Consider the following 12,320-nt stretch of genomic DNA (forward strand, 5'->3'; position numbering starts at 1 on the left):
TGTGTGTGTGTGTGTGTGTGTGTGTGTGTGTGTGTATGTGTGTAGGAAGGAGATGAGGTGGAAACTCCACCAGAATACTCAAACTGGTGGCATCAGCTGAAGGGAGGAACTTACATGGTGATATTAGTCCATGAGCCCCTCCCCTTGGCCTCTTTGAAGCGCAGCTCCCTCCCTCCCTGTATGCAGTGTAGTCTCTGGTAGTGGCCCTTTTGGGGGCCGAGTAGGTAGTTTTGGCTCATTGTCTGATTGGCCAGGGCAATGGTTTTTTGTTTGGTTTTTGCCTACTCTACACTGTAAGTGGGGTTTGGTGAGTTTTGTTCATAGGTAAATTTAGTTCAGTCTTGGTTGTTGGGTTGGTCACATTCATTGGCAGGTATGTGCGGGCACCTTCAGTGGGGGCAGGGTTGGTGAGCATCCTGAGGCACCTTTTCAGTGGTAGTAGGTAATGCCTGAGGCTTCCCACTCAAGGCTTTGCGGCCCAGTTGGAAGACAAGGATTGCCTTTGAGGATAACTCACCTCATCCACTTGGAGTTTTGTGGCCCCAGGAGGGGGTGGCAGGGGAAGGCCTCCCAACACCAAATGGGGTAGTCCTGAGGGATGGTGATCTCACAGATGCCACTCGGCAGGTACAGGATGGCTCACCCAAATACACTGCCTGGCTAGCTGCCAGCATAGGTTAGAGGCCGGCACAAGTTTTCCCCTTTGCAGATCTTTAAATAAATGTGGCCCAAGTTTTATACCATACATACAAGTCTCATCTTTTTATTTCCCCTCTTCCTTTCAGTCGCAACGTGCACAGAACCCCGCAGCCAAGAAGCTGCCATACATACAATTGATTATTTGAGAAAATATACTTGGGTGCCATCTCCTACAAAATAAATGGCACTGCCTATATTTCATTTTAATTCAGATTGCTGTATTTTCCAGTATAGGCTAAAAAACATACTACAGTGCAACATGATTAACAGAGGAGTGGCCCAAGGCCAGTGTATATCAAAACCTATTTTGTATATTTGCAAGTACTTTTCAGCAGCATACAATGTATAGCTATGAAGGACTCTTATCTAGATATGCATCACCATTTTCTCTTTAACACCCAAGTGAATTATTCTGCCAATATCTGAAAGAGAGCATGTTCTTGCAGTGCTCTGTGCTAGAGGAAAACAATTACGCTGAATAAGGTAGACTAGCTCTGTTATTGCGGTACATAAGACTTTGATTACATACTGCCAGGATTCATACCAGCCTAGTAGTTGTTGACAGATAAAGTAACAAAAATGAAACTCATTTATTTTTTCTTTATTGAGACCTCAAGGTAAAGCAAATTTTCCGGTCTCGTACTTACTGCATAGAAAGAACAGAGACTGACAGTCAAAGTGTGCTGGTCCAGAAATCTAAATTAAACCTAGTTTCATATCAAAGTTTCATTTAGTCTCTATAAAGCAGCTACTGCCTGGATTACTTTCTCCCCCCCCCTTTTTTTTTAACAAACCTAAAACAAATATACTGTGGATTGCTGCAGTGTGTCTTGGATATGTTATTCTTGTCACATGTTTGAGTCTTGTTTTTTTCATTTTTTTTTTTGCTCTTAAAAATATAGGTGCAAACTATAACTCATTCTTTAGTTTTAAATCCAAATGTGTATTTAGTTTTCATATATCTGTATATGCCAACACATCATTTAATGTGTGGGAAGCCTTTTCATTTCATTCCAACAATAAAAAAAAACCAATTATTATTAGTTATATATCACTAATCATGTAAAATGGCACTTTGTAGAGGGAACACAAGCAAAAAGACAGCTCACTGCCCCAATTAGCTTACAATTACAACTGGTTACTGCTCCAAGGAACTTAGAACAGGATATGGGAAAGGGGACAAATTGTGATCCCTTTATATTCATTTATTTCAGAAAATGTATATGCTGCTTTTTCTTTCCCCCTTTTTTTACACAATTTCAAAGCAGTTCACAAAATAGAATCATCAAAAATACAATAAAACCAATCAATAAAACAGTAAAATCTCATTAAACTAACCAGAGGTAGCCTGCAATGCTTTTAGTCAGAAAAATGCCTGGGAAAACAGATAGGTCTTCAGTTGTTGACAGAAACATTCCATGCTAGGAGCCCGCCTGATCGGGATGGGGAGATCATTCCACATGGTGGGTGCCACCACGGAGAAGGCCCTCCTCCACGTAGCACCCCAGTTTACATCAGCAGGCTGTGGACTGTGGTACGATAAACAACACCTATCCCTCAGAACATAAAGACTGGGGTGGTCTATATGGAAGGAAGCAGTTTCTTAGATAACCTGGTACTGAACTGCTTAGGGCCTTATAAACCTGCAATAACACCTTGCATATGTCTTGGTAGTTAGTTGCAATGAGTGTAGATCTTTCAGCACAGGAGTCATCTGTGCATGGAAGGAAGGTCCACTGAGCAACCTAGCATTCTCCACTAGTTGCAGCTTCCAAGCAAATCTCAAGAGCAGTCCCACATAAAGTGCATTGCAGTCATCTAATCTGGAGTCCAAGGCTTCAAAAGTACCCCGACACCACAGTCTTTCACAGGTACACCACCACCATCTGTGCGGGGTGCTCTTAAGCATGTGCCTGTGCCACAACAATAGCTGGACTAACACTACAGCAATGCTGCACCGGTGTCTAGATGTCCCACCCCTGCAGTAATGGGGTTTTCCACATGGGTGGGAAAGCAAGGCCAACATGGAGGAAAGCGTACATGCATCTAATTCTTGGCATTCAGTTATTGCTGGCACAGAAAGCTGTGGCCTTCTAGGAAAGTAGTTCCAATCTATAGTATAATAATCCCTTCCTTTGTAGCCAGAGGCCATATGTACCAGTGGTACATATACCAGTGGTATATGTACCAGTGGTACAGTATCCAGTCACTCTCAGTGACTGGATACTATCAGGTGCAGGCCCTCCCCCATATCTCTTAGGGTTGGATCCAGGATATGCCTTCCATGAGAGGAATAGCTTCACTCACAGAAGGTCCTTCTGCCCAATTTTTGGGGAACCCACCTTCTCCACACCACAGCTCACCCCGCTCAGCAGGGTCTCCTGACCCTCTGTGTAGTGTATTCAGGGGGCTGGAGGGGCTGCCACAGGAAGGAAGGGCTAGGGAAGTCCACATCCATTGGGGCAGTTGATCTAGCACAAGTCTGGATCCAACCCATAGAATACAAAGAGACCCATTACAGGAAAATAATAATGATAACAAAAACCCTGTTTAGCCCATAAAGATACAATTGGGTGCCAGCTGATGTATTTCCTTTTTCTTTTATAAATTTCATTAGTTCCTGGAGCACTACGTACAGCCAGCTATGGAAATTGAAACTGCTAAATGAGTACTTTTATTCCATCAAAATCATTGTGTGAATGCTGAGCCCAAGTTAATACAATTGCTGTTCAGATTAATGAAGCAGCGTTTGCAGCATCTCCTCTGTAATTAAACACTTCCATGGTTGACAATAGTATTAAAGAAGCACCAGATGTTGAAAGCTCAGTAGTGAAACTTAAAACTGTTAAAATTGAAGGGGTCACCTGTGAAACACAATCTCTTAACAGTCACTTTCAAAGCCCATCTCAAGAATAATTTTGGTTTAGGATTTGGTTTATTTATTTATTTTTTATCAACCTATCATCTACATTTGAGAATTTTCTCATTAGTTTCTGAGCAAAAGTAACATAAACTCAACTTGTTTCCAAAATTACCTTTTTTGACCTTTCCCTAGATGATAATTATGAAATCAGTCAGCTTAGAAGACTTGTTAAAAAAAAAATCTTATAAAGTAGTAGGAGAAATGCCCCTCTTGCATGCTGGTGTCGAATTTCAAAATTAACATTTTGGTTCATGTGCTTCTAATAATCACTGACCCTTACTTCATGTACTTTCCACAGGAAATGAATGCAGCAGAAATTACTTTGACCCTCTGATGGATGAGGAAATAAACCCAAGGCAGTGTGGGATGGAGGTCACCAAAGAAGGTGAGGCAGAATTAAGTATGTAATTTTTGTGTCAGAATATTCTTTCCCATTCATGGAAATGAGGTGACAAAGATCACAAATTCGGTTCCATTTAAATATCCAGCCTACAATTTAAATTATAAGTCTTAGCCGCTCTAAACGTGATGGGAAGCCTTGGTAATCTTTGATGAAGGACAGCGTGTTAGCGGACAGATACAAGCAGCTCAGTGTTACATTTGGTCTTGAATTCAGTATACAGGTTGAGTTAAACTGAGTTTCTCAAGTGGAGTTGAAGTGGGAAAACTGTCCACCTAAGCATGCTTGTTAATTAAAAATGTTTTAAATATTCAGTCAAAACTAGCATAGCAAATTGTATAATTTTAGCAGACCTCGTTCTGAATAAAGATGCTGCGGAACTAAATATATTTTGGCTGTGTGCAGCCAGGCTTTTTCTGAGAAAAACAAGCATTTTCCTAGACTTTAAATAAATCCCACTGTGTGGGGGGAATGCAGAAAAGTTAGAAGGATCATCTTTGTATTTCCTTCTTTAAAAAATCATTTGTAGCTCACCTCAAGTTCTGTAACATACTTTTTAAAAACACTGCACTTTTTTTAAAAAAAGAGAAAATGAGAAACAGGTACATGCATACATACTACATACATAGAGAGGATCAAGTCCCTAAAAGCACTAGATTAATATGCTGCCTATATGAGTAAAGCTGAAAGAAAATCTCCCAACCCATTTGCTCACTTTTATTTTTCAATCAAAGGACCTAAAATAAAGAATATATCTACAGTTAACTACACCTTGGTTTTCATTGCCTGAGTACCACCCTCTTTTATCAGTATGCAACAAGAGATGCATCCTTTCAGCCCACCTCAAACCTCTTGATGGCCACCCCCCCATTCCCACCCTTCTATAATTATTAATCAGCCAATCACATGCCTCTTGTCCCAAACACTGATAAAACAGACATACATAACACACAGTATTTTCACTCCCTTGAGATATGCTGATGCTGATGAACAAAAAGAAAGAAAATGGCCATCACTTGCAGCTGGCATATGTAGTCACTTAGGCTAGTTTGCTCTGGTGAAGAGCCTCCATCTCATACTTCTAACTTGTTCCCAGGCATAATTAAATTAGCAATTTTAATCCAGTTGAAGCACCTACCTTCATCCCAGTGCCAGTTCCAGGTTTTTGAGGGTCCTTGGGCAAGACACCCTCAATGGGCTCCTCCTTTAGTGAGCCTTCTCACTGCCATTGTTGCCAGCTGCTATTGCTCCTCATCCTTTTTCTCATAATTGTTATCACTCACTTACTTGACAGGCAGAAGGCCAGGGAGCAAGTAGGCAGTGGCTGGTATCTACTGCTCCTCCTTCTCACCACCATTGTTTGGGCCAGAGCAAGAGGCAGGTAAACAACCACATTGCAAGATGAAGAGCAGCAAGTCCAGGGGGATCTGGCCAATGGGCCGCTGCTTAGGTGTAGGCTCTCGGCAGGTGCCTGAACATGCCTACCCTTGACACCGGCCCTCCTTCACCCAATCCTCTTCTAGCTTAACTGGGAGTCTGAAATGCTATCACAAAGATGTCCAGAACTGGGTCTTTGTGAATTTACAAGGGAGGTAATTTTGTAGTTGTACTGGCACAACTCAAGACAACAGTATGTGCCCTTGATGTCTGAATGTAACACATGGAACTTCAAATGTCATAATCTTCCTTAACAATGAAGCAAGACAAATCATTTAAATATCTATCTATCTATCTATCTATCTATCTATCTATCTATCTATCTATCTATCTATCTATCCAACCTATGAACATGCACAGACAAAATCTAAGGAACACCTCAAAATCTTCCAGTAATGTTATCAACCATCAGCCCTACTCAAATATTGTCATCTCATTGTCCCTGGCCTTTTAGAATGGGAAGCTGAGCAACATACGTTGAATATTAAAACATTCCCTTGGGTTGTAATGTGGAACAGATAGAAGCCCTTCGAAATGTCCATCCAATTTGTTTCTTTTGTTTGACTTAATATATTAGGTCTTCCTGTCTCAGAGAGCCATGTCTAAATGGCTGTCTTTTTGAATTTCTCTTCCTGTGTCTCTGGCAGAGCTGTCACTTGAAAGCCACGTGAAAGTCCAATTTACTAGAGGTATGTGAGCCATGGGAGCCAGCCCCAGGTTGGTTGAGATCTACAGAACCACAGCATAACACTGAGCTTTCTTTATTCCAAGCATAATTACTTTGATCAGTGTGAGGCCACAGATTGGAAGAGAGAGCTTTGCAGAAGATATGTCCAGAAGACGCACATTTATTTTTGAAAAGCCCAATTTATGATACACTTTTCCTTCTCCCCGCACCCCCACCGACCCTCACATGCTTCTCTCTCTCTCTCTCTCTCTCTGAAATATGCTGGCTAGAAGTAACACATGTGGTAAGATTTTCAAAGAGTGGTTTTACCTATTTATCCTTGGTGCTTCTCCTTAAATCCCTCTTTTTTCCTGCCCCGTTTGTCTCTTTTACCTGGTCTGGGATGTAAGGAAGGAAGCCATGGTAGAAACTGCCAGGACTCCAGCCCACAGTGGGTCTTGAAAACCTGAGAGATGGCAGCCGGGGATTCAGCCTGTGTACTTACACCCAGTTCTGGCCAAGGGAAATAACTGCAGGATGAGTAGACAAAGAAACCCATTGTCCCAACAAGCTAGAGGGCCAGAAGATACTCTCCTAATCTCTATATTATAGGATTTGGGGGGGGGCACATTAGGGGCAGCTACTACGGCATGTGGCCCGTGGGCCGCATATTGCTCATCCCTGCTCTATAACATTTCCAGGTCAGGCTTGCTTATGGGTCTGAGCAACTAGGACACTGGCTCCTTTTGCCCTTGCCTCACCCTCAGCTTCTGGGCCTGAGAGTGAACTGGGTCTGACAGAGCTACTGCTTCCTTTGACATGAACTGCTCTGCTTCTTAAATTATTACTGACTCTCATTCTTCTCCTTTCCCCTGGCATAGCCTTTTATCCAGGGTTGGCCATTCTGTCTCAGTTCCAATTCTGCAGACAGTTGCCCTTCAGATTTTCTCCCAGCCATGTGGGAGCCTCTTATGCATGATGATGAGCAGCTCATCGGTGCCTAAATAAGGTTTCAAGGAGCCATCTTCAACGCACTGCAATCCTAAACACAAGGGAGGAAGACCCACTGAACAGAGCAGGACTTGCTTCTGAGTAAACATGCATAGGGTGGTGCTCTACATGTTCTAGCTACATTGCTGGGGTAGATGCCCACAGAATCAGCACCCCTCTCTTCCCCTGAACTAGTGCCATTTCCACTGGAAAGACCCATGCAGTCATCCCTCATCTACATGGCTGGGTTGTTTGAATGATGTCATTCAAGAGCAGCTCATGGATAAGAAGCTTTGATGCAGTTGGGAAATATCTAAAGGGCAGCACAATGTCTTTATTTATTTATTTATTTATTACATTTACATCCCACGTTTTTTCCTCTTGCAAGGAACCCAAGGTGGCTTACATCATCGTCCTCCTCTCCATTTTAGCCTCGCAACAACAAGCCTGTGAGGTAGGTTGGGCTGAGAGTCAGTGACTGGCCCAAAGTCACCCAGTGAGCTTCCATGGCCAAGTGGGGACTAGAACCCAGATCTCCTGGCTCCCAGTCCAACACTCTAGCCACCATGCCACACTGGCACATTTCTATATATCTTGCCACATACTCTTGCAACAACGTGCTGGGTTGCCTCCATTTCCCTCAGGTGCCGCATTACTCTGTTCTGCCCTAGCTACCTTCTTCTCTGCATAAAGCAGATAGTAGAGGGTGAAACCACAGTTCTCGATAGGGACTTCCTCCAAGGGAGGCAAGGGGATCTTCACCATCAGTTCCCCCTCCCTGCCAACATCACCACAGAGCCCCCTAACCTTTAAGGTGTACCTGTAAAATATTTTATATGTAGGTGGTACCGCTAGTGTAAACCAATGTCCACGCAACATAACTAGTGCTTGCTAGAGCGATGGGGAAAAGTGCTGATTTGCTGCCAAAATTTGCCATCATTGCCAAATCACCAGCTTTCCCCATTGCCTTAGCAAGTGCTAGTTATGCTGTGCAAACATTGGCTTACGGTAGCGCAATGTCATTAGTGCTAGTGCTGAAGCTCAATTGGATACTAGCCAATGCGTGTCTGCAAAGTTGTATATCAAACAGACATACTTGCCAGGGAGTTAGGATTGGCTGTAGATTCCTAGGAGTACACAGTCAGTGGCAACCGCGGGTGTGCCACTGTGCAATGCATGAAGAAGACCTTCCTCATACTCAGTCTGGAAAAGATGTAGTTCAGGTGCGTGCAGCAGGCTATGCCACTGAGATGTAGTAGGGATGTACAGATTTTGTTAAATCTGTTCTGTCTGTGTTTCACAGGTATTTTTCATCCCATCGTCTGCTCGTCGATGGAAGCAGATTTTTTAAACCAGAATTTTGTTCTAATGCACACTTGCGCACTTGCACAAATGCACTAATCTGCATTAGTTAACGTGCAGCAGCACTAAACTCACATTAAGTAATGTGGATTAGCGCATTTGCACAAGTGTGCATTAGTGCCAATGTGCATTGGTGTAACTGTGAATTAGTGCAAATCCCCCCCAAAGTGAAAAACTGGTCTGCAAGTCCGTGGAATCCATGTGACCTGGAAAAAGCTGGTCCCCTGCAGAATCTGCAGATTGGATTCATAGAAATCCAAAACTCATTTGAATCCATTGCGGTTTCTCCGACATCCCTATTGAGACATCTTCCACAGCAGAGAAGCACTGCTGCCATTTTCCCAAAGTACGAAACATATAGTTTTAAATTATTATTTGGTCACTATTTTGGTGTATCTATCTTCTCATTCCCTATGCCTCCTCTTGTTGTTTATGCATATATAAATTCCTTGAATCAGTGAATGAGCTCTTTTTTCCCATTAAAACTGAATTAATGTCATTTGGCTCTTTGAAAAGCATTGAAGCAGCATTTAAAACATCACGCATATGCTGGGACATCACCTTTTTCATAACTGAATTTTAGCAATGGTCTCCAGCACCCTATTTAGAGAAATGTGCACCTTTTCCTCTTTGTGTACTTTGTTATACGTATATCTACTTAGGAGTTTTTGACTTTCTGAAATTGTCCAAACCTATCTGACCTTCATTACTTTACTACTTTTAGCGCAAATCAAGTTGGATGAGAGACTCCTCTATGTCAAACTGATGACATTTCTAGATGAAGAAAACAGAATATCACACGGTAAACTACAAAAACCTTACATTCAGAAGGCTTGAAGCATGTGCTTTTGGTCCATTCCTATAAAGAAAAGGACTAAGAGCTGGTTCACAAATGCTGGTCCATCATTTGATTTCGGTATACAATCACTCTACATCTGATGACTGGAAGTTGAAGTGTGAATTATCTCTGCTGAAAAGAATTGTGTGCTTGAGATGCAATGAAAGTTCTATTAGTGGTGTTATATCTCTGATGGTCCATTCACAAATGCAAATAATGTCTTGATGTTGCAATCATCAAGTAATGAGTGTGTGTGTGGGGGGGGGCATGCAAGAGAGAGAGAGCGAGAGCGAGAGCGAGCACCCTATAACTGAGGGAATTGACTATGAGACACACTGGTCACAAAATAATATCAAGCAGTTGTATTACGTATATTGGGCACATGATCCACATCTATACTCTGTCCAGCAAATAGGTTAGGCTAGGGATGTACGCAACACCTACCTGGCTCCGCGCCGGGCAATCCGTGGTGGGGGGAAGGCACTCCATCCCTCCCCCCGGAATCCTGCCCGGCCAGCTCTGCTCCGCGGCCAAGCCGTGGAGCCGCCGGTCGGCTCCGGCCACCCGCAGCCAGACATCCAGCCGCTGGGTAGCCTTGCAGGGTCGCAAATGGCGGCTGTCGTAGCCGCCGCCATTTGCGTCTCTGTATTGAGCCGTGATAGGCTACATAAATATTTACGTAGCCTATCACGGCAGGGGGAAAAACAACCCAGCGTACGCAAATGGCGGTAGCCGCCGCTATTTGCGTATGCTGGGGTTTCCCCCCCCCTCTGCCGTTATAGGCTACGTAAAAACTTATGTAGCCTATCACGGCTTCCGCAGGGATGCAAATGGCATCCCTGCGTTAGCAATGATAGGCTATGTAAGTATTTACGTAGCCTATCACACCTATGAAGAGGAGGAAGCGATGAAGAGGAGGAAGCAGGACGGCCGCCATTCGCAAAGCAGCGCGGACGGGAGCAGGTAAGTGCTCCGTTTCGCGTGCCTTTCGTGGGGTCGGGGCAGCGGGGACATCGTCCCGCATGCATTTCGTGTGGGGGCAGGGGCTTCGCTCTGCAACTGATTTTGGGGGGCCGAATGCACTGGCATTTGGCCTCACCGAGATCCGTTGCGGAATTCTCTGACATCCCTAGGTGAGGCCCAAAACTGTATCAGGAACTAAGTCAATCCAGCACTATAGCAAAACCAGGGGACAAGCAAGGAATTATTTTTGTTTTGCTAGCCCCCTAACTTTGTACTCTCAGATAAAAAGATATAATAAAATGGTGGTCATTGCTGCCACCACTCCAAATGAGTACCTAATAATTAATATTAAATCATTAATATTTTTCTTTCTGCTTCCTAGGTATCTGGAGGTCCAATAATACCAAAGTATCCATTTACCAGTAGTGGACAGCACAAAAGAGCATTCTCAGTGCAGTGCTATACATGTCTACTCTAAACTAAGTTGCATTGAGTTCAATGGAACTTAATCCCAGGTAAATGGATGTAGGATTGCAGCTGGAGGGAGCAATCCTATGGCCGCTAGACAGCCATAGGATATCAGGTTTTCTGGGAATTGACCTCCCTCCACTTCCACACTGCCTCCAAGGCAGCGTGAAACAGCCCCATGCTCTGCACTCACAAGAAGAGCGCAGAGTGGCCGAAAAGGGGCGTTCCCAGAGGGCATTCTGGGGCGGGGATAGGGATGTCAGAGAATTCTGTGACGGATCTCAGTGAGGCCGAATGCAAGTGCATTCGGCCCCCCGAAATCCATCGCAGAACGAAGCCCCCGCCTCCCCCAACCCACAAAAGTGGCGCAAAACAGAGCACTTACCTGCTCCCGTTGGCGCCGACTTGTGAATGGCGGCCGCCCTGCGGCCACCATTCACTTCTTCTTCATGGCCGTGATAGGCTACATAAATACATACGTCGCCTATCACGGCTAACACAGGGATGCCTTTTGTGTCCCTGCGGAGGCCGTGATAGGCTACGTAAGTATTTATGTAGCCTATCATGGCAGGCTTAAAAAAAAAAAAGTGTACACAAATGGCGGCGGCTATGGTGGCTGCCATTTGCGTTCTGTATTTTTCGTCGCTTTAGCCTACGTAAATATTTACATAGGCTATTATGGCCAAAAAAAGGGAAACGCAAATGGTGCCCACTACGTCATTTGCGTTCCCCTTTATTTCACCATAATAGCCTATGTAAATATTTATGTAGGCTAAAACGGCGAAAAATACAGAACGCAAATGGTGGCCGCCGTAGCCACCACCATTTGCGTATGTGTTTTTTTAAAAAAGCCTGCCGTGATAGGCTACGTAAATACTTACGTAGCCTATCATGGCTCACTACAGGGATGCAAGTGGTGGCAGCTACAGCCGCCGCCATTTCCATCCCTGCTGCCCAGCAGCCGGATGTCCGGCCGTGGGCAGAGCTGGCTGGCGGCTCTGCGGAATTGCCGCGGAGCGGAGCCGGCTGGGCAGGATTCCGGGGGGGGCGACTGGATCGCCTCCCCCCCGTCGAGGATTCCAGGGGGAGGGACGGAGCGCCTCCCCCCCCAGTGGAACCCGGCGTAAGAGGGGTTTCGTACACCCCTAGGCGGGAAGGGCGGAAATACCTGTACGATGCATCCAATGTGTCGTACAGAAGCCTCCTTTCCTGCTCTTTCCTCCTGCGGCTAGACAGCTGCAATCAACTGTCTAGCCAAAAATGCAGGGCAGGAGAAGCGTGGAGGGAATGATCTCCTCCATGCTTCTCCTGCCCTGCATTGGATAGGCAGTCACCTCCAAGTTCAGAGGCAGCTGCCTGTCTGAATAGGAGTGCGCTGTTAAGTACATAGGGCGGCACAGAAGGTTCAGATGCAGAGGAACATAAAATTGGTTTATTCTTAGTGAATCAGAGAACTTGGTCTTCTAAATATAACCTAAAAGGTGGTGTTCCTAAAAATCTCTTTATCTCACAGTGGTACAGTTTCACCTCAGCTCCATATAGGACAGTTTTGGTAGCAGTATTCAGAAATCAC

At 44.5% G+C, this 12,320-nt stretch overlaps 1 protein-coding gene across 3 annotated transcripts in view; it reads left to right on the top strand.

Annotated features, from left to right (window-relative positions):
• Positions 1-12,320, top strand: part of LOC146347279 (uncharacterized) — a 275,533-nt gene that overhangs the window by 62,707 nt on the left and 200,506 nt on the right. For 2 of the 3 annotated variants that reach the window (XM_084848122.1, XM_084848121.1), the window contains exons 5-7: positions 3,921-4,007; positions 6,107-6,148; positions 9,203-9,280. In XM_084848122.1, coding sequence (XP_084704248.1) covers positions 3,921-4,007; positions 6,107-6,148; positions 9,203-9,280 — 207 coding nt within the window. The remainder of the gene's footprint in view (positions 1-3,920; positions 4,008-6,106; positions 6,149-9,202; positions 9,281-12,320) is intronic. The other variant, XM_084848123.1, reaches the window with a different exon arrangement.

Source organism: Heloderma suspectum, chromosome 4 (assembly GCF_057233095.1).
Source record: "Heloderma suspectum isolate Gila_16-S chromosome 4, 16-S_ref, whole genome shotgun sequence".
Classification (NCBI taxonomy): domain Eukaryota; kingdom Metazoa; phylum Chordata; class Lepidosauria; order Squamata; family Helodermatidae; genus Heloderma; species Heloderma suspectum.